The sequence below is a fragment of the Marmota marmota genome, unplaced genomic scaffold (assembly GCF_001458135.2).
Source record: "Marmota marmota marmota unplaced genomic scaffold, marMar, whole genome shotgun sequence".
Taxonomy (NCBI): Eukaryota; Metazoa; Chordata; class Mammalia; order Rodentia; family Sciuridae; genus Marmota; species Marmota marmota.
Window position 1 is genome coordinate 37,778,723 of NW_026000026.1, and position 19,305 is coordinate 37,798,027.

Below are 19,305 nucleotides of genomic sequence, written 5' to 3' on the forward strand. Positions count from 1 at the left end.
AAATTAAGGTATTGTGTCCAACTACAACTAAAAAAGAAAAAAAATGAATTAGCCAAAAACTGCAAGGAAAAAAATATAGAAAATGAAGACCTATAATTACAAATGATTAATGTTAATTTAATAACTATGTATTGAATACTAAACCTTAAAACATAATATCTGTGTACTTCATCTTTTTGAACAGTTATTAAATTTTCACATAATTTCACTATAAGTTATGCCATAAAGGAAATCTCATTAAATTCCCCAAAGTGGAACATACATAAGTTGCCAGTGAGCCTATGAAATTGAAATGTTAAGTAGTAGAAGAGTTTTTAAAGAATAAAGTTTACTCAACTTGGGAAAAATACCAGAAAAAAATGTGGCCAGTGAGCTATGAAAAATATTCTGGCCCATTAGTGAAGAAAGACTAAGACATTGAGATATCGTTTTTCCCCGAATTGACAAAAGTTTTTTTAAACTTTTCTTATTATTTTTATAATAATATCTGGTAGTTTCAAAAGAGTGAGGAAAAGACCACTTTTATATATTTGATGAAGGAAACTGAAGACAACAGCAAGCTATTTAACTTAGTCATTTTGAAAATATTGCCTTAAAAAAACTTGAATACCTAATTAAAGATGTGTGTTCAAAAATAACCACTACAGTGTGCTTAATTAAAACTTAGAAAACTAAGTGAGTTTCCAACATTAAGAAACTGATTAAATATATTAGGTGTATCTTTTCGATAAAATATTATTTAGGCATTTAAAATTATAATGAGGTTTCTTAGCTCCACGTTTGAGAGCAAAGGCCCTAAGATTGGTTGGTTTCAAATCCTACTTCCTCTCTTTCCAAGCTATGGCCACAGATAAACTTGTTTCCTTGATTTTCTCCCATGAAAAACTGTAAATACATTGCCGAAAAAATAAAACAAGTTATTGAACAATGTATATATGAAGCATTCTTTTAAGAATGTATTACATATGAATATGTGCATCAAGGAGTTTATATTTATTTTGTAATATTTTCTCATTTTTTCACAAGCATACCATATTCTTTGGGCAAATTATTTTCAAAATTATCACAAAAAATGAGAAGAAGAAGGCTGGGAGTGTAACTCAGGGATATGCATGACTGAAGCACTGAGTTCAACCCCCAGCACCACATTTAAAAAAAAAAAAGAAAAAGAACAGGAGCCTAAATGAAGTTGAGTGTTTAGACACAGTTTTATTAAGAGAGTTCCTGCACTTCCAAGATGTTGCTATTGAATCAGACCATAGTTCGCTACCTATTTGAGGGGCTGTGGAACAGAGAATATGTCTCCTTCCACCTAAACCAGTGGCTCTCAAACCTTAGCTCACATGAGAATCCCCTGCAGGGCTTAAGAAAAGATACTTAGTGATTCCACTTAACACAGCTTCCAATTCAGTAGATCTGGAATAGGACCCATGAATTTGCATTTCTAGTGAGATTCCCCTCCAGGTTGACACTGTTGCTCTGGGGACCTGAAACGATATAGCATGGCTAACTTTCTTTACCCAATTGGTCAAAAGTTTTCCAAAAGTCACTTTGTGTTGTATGAACACCAGGTATGCCTGAGAGACAGAGTCTGCAAACCAAAAATTGCAAGTAGATTAATAAACACGCCAAAAGTTAGCACCGCAAGTTAGTTTTGATCACTGAACATCTCTGGACACATACTTATGGTCTAGATTTCCAAATCCAGGAAAGATTAAATTCAGGCAAACCATAGAGAAGCTTTTCTTTAACTTCCTCCTTTCACACTTTTGCTCTACCAGGGTGTATAGTTTCTTAGACTTTCTTTCCTTGAGCACCTGAGGGTGAGGAACAGATGTGAAGTAACAGCATATAATTTTCATTCTTATAATCTATTAGTCCTTTGTGCTACCTTTATTTCATCCAGAGCTGTTATTCATAAGTTCACTTCTAAGAAAACAAACTCATGGAATAACCACAAGCCTAATTCTTATGACAATGAAAGCTCATCCCAGCTTGGTGATATTTCTACCCTTGTAAAGGAAAACCTCACGCTTGCTTCTCACTAGGGGTGCCTGAATAGCAGGTATGCCTAAAGAGAGCCTCCTTGAGGACATTCCTTCAAACTGTAATTGCAATTTTGTGATTTTCAAGGAGCCTCTAATACTTTCATGTTCCAAAACATCAAAATGTACATGTTGACTTAGGCATCCAAGCAACTGGATGTAATAGAAGATTGTTGTCTAGAGATTCAGGTGTGATTTTTACATGAGTGGTTATATACAACTTTACTGAAATGTCTATTTTTCAGTTTGAGAACACTGACCTTACTCATTCTTAATGCAACTTAATCTTCCTAACACATTCTCTGCTATCATTTAATTCAATTATCAAGGTTCTTCCCTTGTCTCTTACTCAAGAGATTTGTAGCTAAATCTAGGAAATGTACAGTTTCATTAACCTGAAATTTGAAGAAAGGGCCAGCCTAAATTTTAAAAATGTATAAATTAAAGCATATTTTAAATAAATAGCAACATAGGTCCTTTGAGTTCCTTCATGACTGAGAAGTTTCTAAGAAACTGCTACCAAGTAGTGATCCTGCTTCCTTTGAAAAAGCAATTTTAATGGACACATTTTTTATGAAAATAAATGCTACAAGTGTTTTTAAGCAGTAGTCAATTTAATTAAATAAATTAAATAAGCAATAAACATCCCCACTCCAATTAGTTAATTTCCTTAGCAAAACCCTTCTTCATAAATAAAGCCAATTCTGCTCAGACCAAATTATTGTACATTCTAATTAATGAGATTTTATTACATTTCTCTCAAGCCTCTTAATTTTCCTTTAATAATGTTTGTAAGGAAAAGGGGACTCTCAGAGGAATTGTTTGGGAGTAGAAAAATTAAAGCATATCTTGGTTTCTGAAAGCCTTTTGACAATTTTTCGAGACCTAGTAGAGTTCTGACAAGGTAATTGCCCTTCTTTTGACAGTGATAGAAATTACAGTCCAGCCAAATTTCAACTAGCTGGGTATTTCGGAAAGTGTAGAATTTGGCTCTGCAGGTTTGACAAAGCCAAGCAAGCACGATTCAACAAGGTGTGCCAATAATTTTATGTAAGTATAATATTTGCCAACAAGGTGATACCTAGGATGACGACAGAAGTTGAGACTCCTAGAACTGCAGAATTTGTAGATCATCGCCCTCCTTACCTCCCCACCCTAAAAAATACCATAAGATGGGGCACCTGAAGTCCAGAGGTTTTTTTGGTTTGTTTGTTTTTTTAAATGATGTGGCAATCAGTGTTCTTGAAGTCTGTCTGTAGCAAAGTCAAGACTAGACGTGGGTTCTCTTGAGTCCCACTGAAGAGCTCTTTGTATTGTTCCCTACTGTTCAAGCTAAAACCAGAAAACATCTAGATCAAGGGTCACCAACCTAGTCCAGGTGCCCTCTGATTTTGCACTGCCTGCAGTTAAGAGTTTTTATAGTTTTAAATCACCGGGAAGATGAAAATAAGAATAATCCTTTAGGACACATGAAAATTATATGAAATTCAAATTTTAGTGTCCATAAATAGTTTCCCTGGAACACAGCCGCCCTCATTCTTTTATGTTTTGTCTATGACTACTGTCACTTTACAGTGGCAGAGTTGACTAGATGCAATAGCAACCATATGGCCAGCAAAGCCTCAATAATTAACTCTCTGAACCTCTGTAAAATGATCTACATTTAACAGCAATGGACCAGATATCCAAATTTAGTGCATATCAGCAATATATTAAGCTTTAGCTTCCTTCCTTTAAATTAAAATCCTATTATTTCCAAGCACATTAAGAATGCAGATTAGTTTTAATGAACATCTGCACCTGTGTACATCCTTTAAGGTCACTGTTATCAACCTGAGGGAGACCAAGGACATCATCAAGTCTAATTTCTCACATTGGTGCAATCATCTGTGGAAAGAGGAGCAACTGGGATAGAAAAAAAAAAAACCTGACAGAAATGCCTATCCATTTATTTTATATCCTCCTGATAATGCAAGAATTATGTATGTTGGTAACAATGGAGTTCAATTCTGATTATTTAGCACCTATGTTTCTTCTGATACAAAGAACACAACCTAATTGTATGACCTCACTTCACTTCTCACTTGTTGACTAGTAAAACTGAAAAATCTTGAGTTGCAAAACTTATCCGTTCTTCTCTTTTTCTTCTACCTATTTCATGTGTCAATCATCATCCTTCAGGACAAACTGGACACCATATCTACTTTGAGTGTCTTTTCCTGAGTTAAGAAGGAGAATAATAAACTCTCCAATGAACTAAAGACCACATAGGAGCCTATATATTAATCTCTAGCCAATGTATAGCATAGAGACTACCCATCTTGTCACACACCATGTTGAGACTTAGATCTCTGCCACTAAATTGAAGTAAAAAACAGAAAGAATGATAACTGGGTTTTTGCACAATGTCTATAGAGTTTAGTTTACTTTAGTGAAAGAGAAATCCAAGGTTCAGAAAGTCTCACTAAACTTTCTCAAGGTCATATAGCTAATGAATAAAAAGGTCATGTGTATCACAAACTCGAGTATGCAAGAAGTGTTTAAGGTTTGTTTGTTTTTTTAACAAGTTAAATACGAGCCCCAATCTGGCTCTTCTATTTTTAGTCATTTTGGGGTTCTCATTTTTCAAGATGGAGTGAAGATTCTAGGATATCATTGCAACTCCCAAACATCAGGGTTGTCTCCTAATCTTTGGACCAAAGATGACATTATTCAATGTTGTTGGTCCACTGTTTCTATCAACACAATCTTTGTGGTCTAGCAGCCCAGTGTTTCTGTCACATGTGGAGCTCTGGGAGTCTCTAGTGAAAATAGAAACCAGAATCTGTTGTTCAAGTTACTTTCAGGAAACTTATAACCATCTGCATGCAGCTACCAAGAGATGTGCATGGACCCCTTGATCCCAGCCTTGATCAAATCTCTCTTACCCTTTCTGCTTCAGATACTCTGATTTTTCTCTTTTTAGTACTTCTAATGAAATCCTTTCAACTTGTGTAAGCTTTTCTAAAGATATGAAGGAAACTTTCCACTTTGGATCCTATATTATGAACCTCCCCAGAAGCAAAAGTGGTGTCTGACCACCTACTCAAAGAGAAGGGGGGAAAGGTTATTTAAGGGGAGCATGCATAGTTAGTATTTCAATAATTTGTCCCATAGTGTTTGTAACAATTAATCTTTATATATCTAAAAGCATACAGATGCTTGGCACACCTTAGGCCATCAAGAGTTCTTGCTTTGAGAAGAACCATGAAGAAGGGGTCACTCTAAAGTCAAACATGCTGAATTTGAATCTTTGCTCTAGATTTTCAACTGTATGACCTTGGAGCTTCTAAGGAGTCTTGAGAGTGAACTAAACTTTCAAGCTTCTATGTTCTCATCTGTAATGTGGGACTAATTCTAGTACTAACCTCAAATAGCTGTGTTATAATTAACCAAGGTAAGCCTTGAAATTTTTCAGTATGGTAAATTGGCACACAGTTAAGGAGATGGCCTATATTATTAGCTCTGGTTCTTTGTGAGTAACAGCACCCCTGTGCCTATTTACTCTTTGGTAAAGTAAGGAAACAATATCCTACTTTAATAAAGCATCTGTGGGTGTGAGGATTATAGAGTGTGTGCAGGTATAAGGATTAAAATAATTAATCACAGCACATTTGTAAGCACTCATTACAAGTTGCTTCATTCCATTTCCTTCTACTTTTCTATTTTGGTGATGGGTTTTAATAGTGACAGAATAGAATCTGAGTTAAGTCTGTAAAATAGATAATATATACAGTATCAATGATAATAGTACTATCGGTATATAAGAGAATTTCTTGTTTATAGGAAGCATGCATTGAACTATTTAGACTAATTAAGAAATTATGACTGTAGTTCATTAAATAGTTCAAAGAAAGTACACGTATGTATGTATGTAATATATAATAATTACTACGTATTAGTAATTGGTTGTCCTATAGTATTCATAACAATGACTCTTTATCTAAAATTATACAGATGCTTGGCATGCCTTAGGCTTGCAGCCATCAAGAGTTCTTGTTTTGGGCTGGGGTTGTGGCTCAGTGGTAGAGTGCTTGCTTAGAATGTGTGAGGCACTGGGTTCAATTCTCAGCACCACAGACAACTAAATAAATAAAGATCTTGTGTCCATCTACAATAACATCAAAAAAAATTTTTTTAATAAAAAATAGTTCTTGCTTTGAGAAGACCATGAAGTAGGCATCACTGTAAAGTCAAACATGCTGAATCTGAGTGGAGGGTATGTTGGAATTCTTGCTACTATTCTTGCAACTTTTCTGTATGTTTGAACCACATCAAATAATTTGGAAGACAACACTAAGCGAAATAGGTCAGTCACAGAAAGAAAAAGATTGTATGATTCCACTCATAAGTAGACTATTTTTAAAAGTCAAATACATAGAAGAAAATAAAATAGTGGTTATAGAAGAACATAAAAAAGGAAGATGTAGATCAAAGCATACAAAGTAGCAGATACAGGATGAGCATATCTACAAATCTAATATACACCATGGTATGTTAAATTTAACAATATCATACCGTACTTGGAAATTTTGCTAAAAGTAGATTATAGGAGCTCTTGTCACACACATGAAAAGCATAACTATTTTAGATTATGAATATGTAAATGTTGGCTTTTCAATATCTACATGTTTATCAAACATCACATTTATATAGCACATATATAAAATATAAATAAATAAATGTTTAAAAAACTATTTTAAAAATGAGAAAAGAAGGTGAGGGAGAAGTCATTATTTTCTTTACTTAAAAGTTATTCTCTCCTTAGTATTATTTACCATAGTTTCATCATAATTATATGTCCACATCTCCCCTTGATCCTTGTTTACATTGATTCTGATTATCTCCTGATATGTTAACCTGCCAAGAGATGAGGTTTGTTTAAAATAAAATAGATGGGCAGTTCCAAGTTGTTTCTGCTCTTTTACCAGACTTTGTCTAAAAGGAGGGTCTCTGAACACAGCAGCAGTGGTCTGATGTTCAGTGTGACAGTTAAAAGACACCATGTCTGACTCCTTTCATTCTTTCTCTGAATGTTGGCCAGAAAAACAGTCACTGGGCTGAGGATATGGCTCAGTGGTAGAGTGCTTGCCTGGCCATGCATGAAGCCCTGGGTTCAATCTCCAGCACCACAAAAAGAAAAGGAGAAAAAATCATTCACGAGGCATTGTGGCTTCATAACCTCCATCAAACTGAACACAGTGGGGAAGGAAGAAACCAGAGTACACAAAAGCTTTGGAGCAAAGTCTTAAGGTAGAATCCTTTAGGCAGAAGGATTGATACTGACTTGAATGCAGGAATCCCTGGCTCAAGCAAAGTGGCCCAGATGTGGACTGATGGCCATGGAATAATTGGAACAGATAGATGGGACAGCTGGCAGGTCCCCATAATAAATGTCAGCCTGCTCTTAGGCCAAGTGTGGGAACAGTCACAAATAGGACATTCAGAACCAAAATGACTATGATCGCAATTTGGAAAATATCTTCACACGTGCTACAAAGGAAAAATTGGTAATTGGGAAGCAAGCTTATTAACTATACCCACATTCTTTCCTTCTAATCTATGATAATATGTCAGTATGAAGACCAGCAATCTTCATGTTCTGTCTAATGCATGTAAGCCCGTTAGTATCAGTGAAAATCCTGCAGGAGTTTACAGTCCATCAACAGAATGTTGATATTTTATCCTGAATCTAATTTTGATCAATTTGGCTAATGGAAGTGAACCCAGTGCTTGGCACATTAAAATATTGCTTAGAGAACTGGCAAGAGAATATGTTTATTCATGAAGCAGGTTATGAGTATCATACTGTATAAATAAACCATCAGAATAAGAGTCAATATATGCATAGCATAGCAATTTGGAGATGCATTGTCATAAGCCAATTTATAGCTTTTATTGACCTTCACAAACTAAAATGTCATTGAGAGAAACAAAAATAAACACTACTATGGGTTTATTTGTACCTTCATCTAGGATTATAGTTTAGCTCTCTTGGGATTTTTAAAGAGTCAATATTTGTATACCAAAGACAAAATTTTGAATATAATTCCTGGAACATCTTTAGTACTGGGACCATGGACTTCAGCTTCACATCTTTACTCAAATAGAGGATGGCTTCAATGTGTGTGGAAAGGAAGCTAATCAAGTTTCTAGTGACTACTTTGTTTCTAAGCTCTACTCATAATGCCTTTTTATTTGTTGAATAAGAATTAAGAGAGGAAAGCAGCACTCACTTAATACAAAAAAATGTATTTTTTTAAATATTCTTAAGCAAATTTGACCTTACCCCAGATCATCCTAGACTAACTTTCAAAGACCCATGTCTTCCTCACATGGAAAAACCAGTCATCCTGGAACTCTTTCAAATTTGTTTATAAAACCTGAGCTACGAACACTAAATAGACATTCCATGATGGTGGGATTTGGAGAATATTGTTTTCTATAAGCAAAGGTGAACTTTTAGATGCAAGACCCTCATAACGCAGCTGTTAGACATGTGTTCATAGAAATTAGTCTATTTAAAATTACTTTACTATGCTCTGCCAATTTTTTCTGGAAAGGCAGGGAAAAAAAAAGCCACTACATTTCCTCCCCCCCACACACACACTTTTTTTCAACCAGAACTAGCGGTAGGATGGTCTTAGACAAACCCACATCTCATAATTACTTGTCTGTTTAATTGCCTAACAGCACATTTCGGCTATTCTAAAGACTTACAGTGATGCAGTTGTAGTAAGGAAGCCAACTTACCAATTTAAATAGAATTCTTTTTTTTCCTTTTTTTTATTGGTTGTTCAAAACATTACATAACTCATGACATATCAAAGGATAGTAGGGGATAGGAAAGGTAGCAGAATACAACAGTCACTAATATGGCATTATGGAAAAATGTGGATGTGTAACCGATGTGATTCTGCAACTTGTATTTGGGGTAAAAATGGGAGTTCATAACCCACTTAAATAGAATTCTGATATTCCACTCTGCATAGTAAATATCTTTATCCTTAGGTTGAAGGAACCATGTTTATAATAGTCCTAAATATGTTAACAATATTTCTCTCACTTAAAATCTCAACAATAGCTTCCTACAGCCTATGGATAAAAAATTATGGCATATGTCTGCTTTTTCTCTTTTGCCAAATAAAATACTGCCCAATAAAAATATAATGCAAAACCTATAGTTTTAAATTTTCTAATAGTCACATTAAAACTAAAAAACAAAAGGCTGGGGAGGTAGGTCAGTGGCAGAATGCTTGCCTAGCATGGCTCAAGGTCATGGGTTCCATACTTAACACTGCCAAAATAAATAAATAAATAAACAAATAAATAAATAAATACTAAAACTAATCTTTAAAACGTTTTTTTAGTTGTAGATGGATGAAATACTTTTATTTACTTTTTATGTGCTGCTGAGGATCTAACCCAGTGCCTTACACGTTGTGATAGGCAAGCACTCTAGCACTGAGCTACAACCCCAGCCCAAAAAACTAAAATTAATTGAATAGCATATTTTAATTAACCTACTATGTCCAAAAATTTATCATTTAAACATTGTAATCAATATAAAATATCTGAATGATCTATTTTATACTCATTATTGTACTAAGACTTCAAAAAAAGTATATTTTTTACATTTATAGAACATCTCAATATATACACTAAGGTTTGAATGAATAATCTGAAATATAATCCTATCAAAATAATGAAGTTTTGTTTAGTGAAAAATATTTTACAGTGCTTCAGTTTAAATACTAAATTATTTACAATTAAACTAAATGTAAAATTCAATTCCTTGGCTGCACTACCTACAGGCAGCCTGCGGCAACTCCATTGGATGGTGTACGTAAAAAGTGGAATGAGTTATGGCATGTAAGAATTACGAGTAGCATCAACATTAGCTATCAGCAAGACAGGAAGGAATCATGTTTAAGAAGCTGTCAGACAGCAAGCACACAGAAAGTTATAGAGAGGTGAAAACATGAATTTTGGAGTTAATCTAGATGGTCTCTGCTTTTGACCTATGAAATCTTTAAACTTCAGTTTTTTAATCTGGAAAATAATAAACCTGCACTTCTGAGCTCCTAAGATTAAATAAGACAATCTAAATAACAGGTTTGGCATAGTATATAGCACATCCCAAAGATTCAATAAATTATACATATATATTATATCTATAGACATCATGGGATCTATTTACATTTAGGTGTGGGGGGAAATCTCTGAGGAAGTTTTAATTTAATTAATCAATTGTCAGGTATGGGGGGAATTGTGGTACATTTTATAGATTTATTGCAGTATAGAATACATACAGAAAAGTGGAACAATCATAAGTATGTATCACAATGGATTTTCACAAAACCAACAAATCTCTGTGGTTAGCACCCAAATACTTGAAATAGAGAATCTCAAAAACTCTCCTCTCCCATTCCAAACAAAAAAACATCTACCAGTCTAGGTCTGTTTTGTCTGCTTATCAATTTTATATAAATGGATTTCTATAGCCTGCACTCTTTTAAATGTCTGACTTATGAGCAATGTGTTTTGTGAGATTTCTGTACATTGTTGTGTGAAGCAGTAGTTTATGCTTGGTGTTATGTTTCATTATAAAAATATCACCACAATATATTTATCCATGCTACAGTAGATGAACATTTGGATTGTTTTCTATATTGGAACTGTGACAAATATCCCTGCAATGCACAGTCTTGTACAGGTCTTCAGATGATGTGTATCGACTGAAATTTGATTTCTCATTCTTGGGCTTGTTGCAAAGAGAAAAATCACTTTCATTTAATTCCATATGCAGGTACCTTGGATAAGCACAAAGAGCTGGAGGACCTTATGGCTAAGTTCCTGAATGTAGAAGCAGCAATGGTCTTTGGGATGGGATTTGCAACTAATTCAATGAATATTCCTGCACTAGTTGGAAAGGTGAGAATCTGTTAATACAAATGACTTCTACTATATTCCTATGAATTGTAATTCTGAGCAGGTCCTTTGATAGAGGTATGGCTGAGATGATCTTTTTCTTAGGGAGATTCAGATTTTTTAGTAGGTTGCCAGCTTAGTACAGCAGATCTCTTCACCTTGATGTTCCTGTTTATAGAATTGCAGACCTAATAGTGGGTGAAGCTTCAACATCAGTGATGACTTAGCAAGGTCAAAATTTTAGACTCTTGAATCCCTATTTACAATACTTATTAAGCATTTATTTAGACAAAATATTTTTCCTATACAATCCATTCATTTATTCATTTAGTGAACCATTTATTGAAAATCTACTGTGTCATGGAATGAGACCAGATACAATATAGGGATGAACAAAGCTTGCACCTTGAAAATTTATGTATTTGACTGTCTAGTGGGGAAACAATACACTAAGTAAAATTCGGGAAATACCATAAAAAGTAACGCACTACAGAGTTGTTTCAAAGTCTTCTTGAGAAAGACTGTCAACTCTGCAGGTGGTGGCATGAGAACAGAATTTTAACAGATAAGTTATTTCCTTAAGTCAAGGAAGAAGGGACAACATGTAAAAATTACAGAGGTTTGGAGGAAATAGAGCAATAATAATTACCAAAAAAGAGACTAGAGATATAAGGCAGGTTTCAAATCACAAAAATTCTTATGGGGTAAAACATCCTGGAATGTTTGAAATTGTTCCTAAGACAAATGGGAAGTAGTTGGTTAGTTTACATAAATAAGTGTGATAACAATATTGATATTTTAAAGATATCTAATGATAACTAAATGCAATGTGTGACCTTAGATTTGGATTCAGCTTTAAAAAAATAAAAGAAAAGATAATGTCTATAAAAGATGTTAAGTCAGTATTAGAATAGTTGGAGAAGTTGAATCTGAATTATGTATTAGATAACAGTACTCTGTAAATGTGGGACGTCTTGGGTATGATAATTGCATTCTGATTTTGTAGGAAGTTGGATAAAGGATATAGAGATGAGGATTATGATAAATCTCAAATGTTTTGATGGAAAAAATTTTAACTTGTCTCAGACACATGCCCACAGTGTGGAAATATGGGAATTCTGCTGGCTTTTGCCTCAAAATCTTAAAGCACATCGTGTGTAAGAGTACCAAAATGTAGGAGAGAACACATTTTTGTGGTCTAGGCAGCCACCAAAAACAAAGGTCCAACATAATTCATCACTGCATTATTGGTATGCTTAAACAGTTCTACAATTTAGACATTTTTTGAATTAAAAAAGAAATTTACAAGCAGTAATTTTATAAGCAGTAAATTCGACTGAATTTTCTCACTTATCTCAGGCTAGATGGCCATCCATACGTTCCCAAATTCAAGGTTTTTAATTGCAAAGCAGTGGTGTTTCTGTCTCTATGCATGTGAACACTGTGGAAGAATGAGAATCACAGCATGAGAGCTTGAAACATCCTGCTGGAGGAGCCCTGATTTTCAAGGACCATCCCAAATAATCTAGGATGGATTAAACCACCCCAGAAAGTCCACAACCGTGTGCAAAACAGATAGGTTTTCCTGTAAGAAGGTCAATCCTCTAGACTTTAGCTGATGCTCAACCAAGATCTTGGATGAACTTCTCTGTTGCAAACTATGTGTAAATGTTCCAGTCAAGATGTAATCTCTTAATGCAATTCTCCTCTCTGTGAGCTTACTGCTATCAGTATTTTATTCATGGAGATACCAGCTTAAACTGTTGGCCTTTGAAAATTTAAGAAGGCTTTAGGAATTTGTGATAGGTTTTAGAGTATCTTCTTGCTCCCTTCATTTTACATACTGGCTTGTATTCTGTGTGCTTGTTTTCTGCATAGGGATGTCTCATTTTAAGTGATGAGTTAAACCACACCTCTATTGTCCTTGGGGCCCGACTCTCCGGTGCAACCATAAGACCCTTCAAACATAACAGTGAGTATTGTGTGTTTCTTCAACCTGTACTGGCTTGCTCCTGGATGAAAGGAGAGATTATTGATAAAGCTTTGTCCTTGCTCTTCAAACTGGCAAATTTTCCTAATGAAGAGCAATTGTCTTTATACTCGTGGCTGGATTGTTAACCTCTGGTGACCTGGAACAAATGGCTGAGTGTATTAAACATCCAGATTGCTAAGTGTAACCCAAACACATTAGTGTCACTGTTAGTGGTCTTACAATGTAGTCTTTGAAGACATGATTGATCTCTTAGGATCGTGGGGCAGCAGAGAGTTATAAATCTCCCCTTCCTGAAACTGCTGTGGGCAAGTGTGAAGATTTAAGTTTCATGTTATTTATAGTCAGGTAAAAGGTGAGCTTATTTTGTAGTGTAATGCCTCCTTTCGCTCTTACCACCCACAATTAGTTTCCCTATTCAGATACTGTCCCCATAAACTATTCAACTTCATTAAAATGTCCTTTGAGGGTCAATTTGGGTTGTGAGGTTGAGTGGTCAGAAGTCAAAGAGCTATTTCTTCTTTAAAGATCTGATGAGATGGCATGGCTAGTCTTAGGAAACACTCTGAAAAAGGTAGGTGGTGGTGGACACCTGAGATCTCTTCAGGCTCTTCCCTTGACTTGCTAGGTCTCTTTGTGTAAATCCTTTAATCTTTCCATTCAGTTTCCTCATCTGTATACTGAGGGTGTTGAACTATGTGATCTACAAGGATCTCCTGGTTCAAAGATTCGGATTCTAATGCACTGTCATCAGAGACCTTTCTTTTTGAGGGCACAACATACAGATACACAGACACACACACACACACACACACACACACACACACCACCACCACCAACACCACCACCACTACCACCACCACACAAACAAGGTTTTCTCTTTTTTCCTTCCAACCCCCTTTCTCTACCACTTCCCTTTCCCCTCCACTTTTCCTTGTTTCTCTTGCTTGGTACTTCTTCCTTGAAGAAAGTAGCAAAAGTAAAACAAAGATAACTGATAGAAAGAAGTAAAACAAAGATAATTGATAGAAAGCAGAGAAAGAATGCTCCCAGTTCTGTTCTGCTCACCTCACGGCAACCTCAAACCAAAAAATAATTGATGAGAAAGGAAAGAAACTGCATAGGAGTATTCTCAAGTAAACCCTCTTTTTTCACCTTGTAGAGCTGTTCAAATTAAAAAAGCTCCTGCTCTCACTGACTAGGGGCGTGGAGTGAGGTCTGGTTATGCCTTACTGAACCACTTTCAGCTTCTGTTGAAGGTAAATCTTTGGAGTGAAGTTTAGGGTCAGGCCCTCCAGAAGAAGCAGATGGTGAGCCCTAATGGGCTCAATGTCCAGCTAGATGCCATTCAAAATACATGGACCTCGTTGATTAATTTTGCATCAAACACTCAAACTTGGCTTTAGTCTTTAATAAGCCAAGTTAAATCCCTTCAGTTCTGCTTGATTTATTATCATTTGTTATATCCAGGCTCAAATTATTTTGGCACTTTTGGGAATTCGTGATAAAAATATTGATATTTTTTTTCCGGAGGCACACATGTTATGGGCCTCCAGAAGTGAAGAGACCAGAGCAAATTCTTTTGGTAGTATAGCTCAAGTATACTATGCCCTTATGAAATCTTTAGCATGACAGATGATTGGTGATCAAAGGCTTTGCCTTACTGTGAAAATAAAGGGGATTGTTGATAATTATTTAACTGTAGATTCATCCATGTATATGTTTAACATGATAATCTCTCTTCCAGAAGGAGAAATAGTCATATTGTTATTTATATGGTACAAATGAACTATATCATGGCCAATGTTAATCTCTCATTTCTTCACTCCATTCTATTGAGAACAGTGGCCCATGACCCTATTTGCACAATATAAGAACCTAGAGAATATTTTTGAAAGATCAATGACTATACCTACCTTCAGATCAGCTACATCCAAATATCTGGGTTGGGACCAAGGCACCTACAAATGATTATGATGCATAATGAGCACCATAAGACCTTCAATCTTATTTTCTAAACTTCCATTTATTTGAGTTGCTGCTGGATCTTGCCAGTGTGCTTTGGAGTATCACCAGGTTCTCACCACATACTAACTAACCTCACTCCTCCTCTCACCACTCTTTTACACTTCTGATATAAATTCTGAGTAAAAATAATGCAGAGACAATGTCCCAACCTAAAATGCCATGAGCATTTACTGAATAACTATTTTGATTCAGATACTATATGAGTCCTTTGGAGGACTATAAAAATAATTAGATAATATCTTAGCTGAGAGCATATGATCTAGTAGGACAGGCAGATATGTTTACAAGCAGCTATACCGTGGATCAAAATATAAAAGAACCAGGATGGCATCAGGCAACATCTAAGCACACAGGCTTTGACCACAGTAATTTTCACACCCACAAAAACAGATAAAATAAAATTATGACACCACCAATTGTTAGAAAAGATATGGAGCAACTAGAACTCTCACCTATTGTTGGCAGAGTATAAAATGGAACAATGTCTTCAAAAAACTCTTTGACAAAGTCTTACAAAGCTAAACGTACCCCTATACTATGACCCAGAAATTCCATACCAATTATTTACCCATCAGAAATGAAAGCATATGTCTACAAACAGACTTGTATAAGAATGTTTATAGAAGATTTATTCATAATAACTAATGACTGGAAATAACTCAAGTGTCTTTTGGCAGAAAAACAGGAACACTTTTTTTTAACTTATTCATACATAGAAAACATTAGAAAATAAACAAGATACTGTCATCTTGGATGACTCTCAGGAAAAATAATTTCTAAGGGAATAAATCAAACAAAAGTGTATACAGGGCTGGAGCTACGTTTCACGGCAAAGTGCTTGCCTAGCACGTGTGAAGCACTGGGTTCCATCCCTAGCACCACATAAAAATAAACAAATTAAATGAAGGCATGATGTACATCTACAACTACGAAAAAAAAATTTTTTAAGGAGTACACATACTCTGTCAATGTATTTATAGCAAATATAAGACTTGACAAAGCCAGTCTATGGAGACAAAATCATAACATGCCCATCTCTGGTTGTATGGGAGGGAACTGATGTGAAAAAGCACAAAGAAAGTTTCTGGAGTGATGGAAAGATGTGATATCTTGATTGGAGTAATGGTTATATTTTTACTAAAACTCTGAATTACAAACGTAAGATCTCTACATTTCCTAGGAGAAAATTGTATCTAAAAGTATCCTATATAAATTGTACCTAAAAGTATACTGTATATCATGTAGTATATAAAAAAAATTAAGATTGATTTGATTTTTTTTAAGTATAAGCTTTGATCCAAGCATTTGTGTCCTCATTCTACAGCTTATTATCCTATGGTCTTAAACAGATTACTTAAACTCCTGGTTCTCAATGCATTTATTCAAACAATGAGGATAATTATTGATACTAATTCAAAATGTGTTGAAGGACATAGAGCACAGTGTCTGGCAATGGGAACTACTACTAAATCATTTAAGGCTGCAGTGTTGTTGTTAGTATTTTTATCCTCATGTTGTCATCATGTCACTAAGGGACAATAGAAAAGGCTGAGGTCAGTTCACCTTGTATTGCATGAAATGGGTTGCATTTTGCAATAGTCTTTAAAGGATTAAGAGAATTCTAATCAGAGGAACCATTTTGTGTGTGCAAGACTTCCAGTGTGACCTGAGTGCGGGGCCAAAGTATTAGAGAAGAAGCTAAAAACTAAGATCCAGCCTGTTAATGTAGACTCATTAAGGTGAATATGCCAGCTAAGATGTATGTACTTCAAGGAGCAACAACAGGTGCCTGGGAATTTCTGTTTCATGCTATGCTCTTCCATGGGTGAACTGGTTTTTCTCAAGACATTTAGTTGCCTTGCCATATGTCCAGTGCCTTCTCGGATTTCAGAGGTGGAAACAGAGATCAAGTTTGAATTAAGCTGAAGCTTTGAATAACATTGAATAGAAAAACCAAGATTATTTATTCCCCAAACAGTATCATCCTATATTTTTTCTACCCTGCATTTCTCATTGTTTAAAATTCATACCAAATTCTATCATTTCTAGTCTTTTTTTTTTTTTTTGGAGACTTTATAGAGATAGCTGATAAATAATTTCAGTGGCTGATTAATGGATAGATAGATATACATACATATATATATGCATACCCAAATGGAAGATTAAGCACAAGCTTTATTAAGCCCTCATCACACATTCTTGTTCTGCAGATTAAGGTTTTCATTTTTTATTTGTAATTGATACATACTAATTGTACATATTTATGGGGTTCAGTATGACATTTCAATACATGTATATAATGTGCAATGATCAGATCAGGGTAATTGGCATATCCATCAACTCAGACATTCTTAGGTTGAGAACTTCCAAAATTATTTCTACTCATCTCAAGGCTATTTAGGTATCAGTCTTCCAAGACGGACACCAATGATCCCCATCTAGTATTATTATTATTTTTTTGTGGTCCTTTTCTGCAATGTATCAAAGTAGACAAATGAGATCAATAGACTACAGATAAAAATAATAAGGTTAGGAGTCAAATATGTGGCTTCTGCCTTTCTCATTCTCTTTTGGGTCACATATGTGGACATATGTGGACACTTAGGCAGCCTATGGAGAATAAGAGAGGACCCTTACTAACAACCTTATGAATGGGGCATTCTAACTGATTTCTGACCTCTGGAGCCTCCAGATGACTGTTACTCCAGCCAACATCTGATTGCAGCCTCATAAGTTTCCTGAGCTAGAATCACCCAACCAAGTATCCCAAATTTCTGATGCATAGAATCTATAAGATGATTAATATTAATTTTAAGACACACAGAATTGAAGTAAATTACTACATGGCAATAGATAACTAACACAGTTTCTCTGGCCACCATTGCTGAGGCACAAGTCAGACATTCAAGTATGGCTTCTTACTTCCTCCTCCAGTAAGTTCTATGGAGCAGATAGAACTGTGTTATCCACACCACACAGTCACTGGCAAAGAGCCCCAAATGGAACAGATTGGAGAATAACTTCAGCTATTAGCACAAGCCTTTCCTAGTCTGCATGAAGACAGAAATCATGAGAGCCTGTGAAACATAGGTCAGGAAGTAAAATGCAGCTTGGCTAATATTTTTTCACTTCTTCAGACACAGTTTCCTACCAACTAATGCAACATGGACGAGAAATGTAAGACTCTGACCTTGGGAGCCTTTGGGGAGGTAACTTGAAGTACTTCTTGCACTGTTGTTGAAATATGAAGAGAAGACCAACACCTTTGCATCTCACAAAGTTATGAAGAGGGCTTCTCTTGTCCACAGATACATGAAATAGATGCCCACAATGGAAACACATCAATTTTCAAAGAAAATATTAAAACAAAAACTGCAAAACAAAGAATTTAACAAAAACCATGCAATGGGAAGATTTCTAAGCAGAGCCTTACAAGGCAACTTTTTTTAAAAAATTTAAATAAATCTTATCTAGCCACAGATTATCTTTCTGCCAGTTTCAACTGCTCAGCGATTGATTATTCAGTGATACAAAGTAGTTCAACCTGCTCCTCCTGACCCAGCCCATGCCAGACATGCAGCTATTTTAGTATCTTCTCCTTTAGATTTCAATTCCAGGATTTCCACTGAAATTACACTCAAGAGAGAACATAGTAACTATACCAGGGAGAAATCAAAGGATACAGCGACAGCTAAAAAGAAAAGAAAAAAGTGACTTTATCAGTGAGGGGCAGGTGAGCATTGTGTGTCTCCAGATGTGACACCTGAGAAGGATTCAACATCATTTACATACAAAGGATGCAGATCAGAACACAATCTTATTGTTAAACAACCCCAAATTAGAAATGTTCTATTCTTTCTTGGACCCTGCTCCTATCAGAGCATACACCAAGCACTAAGCGGCCGAATTCCAGCTCCCGGAACTGAGCCTGCGGGGACTGCTTCTTGGAGCCTACACTTATAGGAGCTTACACTGAGCACGGAGCGGCCGAGTTCCGGCTCCCGGAACTTCCCTGGCCCGGGGCTAGGAGCCCGCGGAAACTGCTTCTCGGTCCGGGTCCTGCTGAGGGCCGGTCAGGACTCACCCGTTGCTTTGGTTGCCCGGCAAGGGGAACGAAATGCTGCCATTCGCATAGGATACCAACATGGCAGAGATCTGATGTCATCAGAAAGCGGCGGAGGAGAGAACTTCATCAATACCAGCGGCAACATAAACAGTTGGTCTCTTGGTAGGGGGGGTGAGGCACAGACACCCGAGTCTCCTCAATTTGTC

At 35.8% G+C, this 19,305-nt stretch overlaps 1 protein-coding gene across 2 annotated transcripts in view; it reads left to right on the forward strand.

Moving 5' to 3' along the window:
• Positions 1–19,305, forward strand: part of Sptlc3 (serine palmitoyltransferase long chain base subunit 3) — a 139,220-nt gene that overhangs the window by 54,166 nt on the left and 65,749 nt on the right. For both annotated transcript variants that reach the window (XM_015476042.2, XM_048811319.1), the window contains exons 5-6: positions 10,894–11,018; positions 12,894–12,987. In XM_015476042.2, the coding sequence (XP_015331528.1) occupies positions 10,894–11,018; positions 12,894–12,987 (219 nt within the window). The remainder of the gene's footprint in view (positions 1–10,893; positions 11,019–12,893; positions 12,988–19,305) is intronic.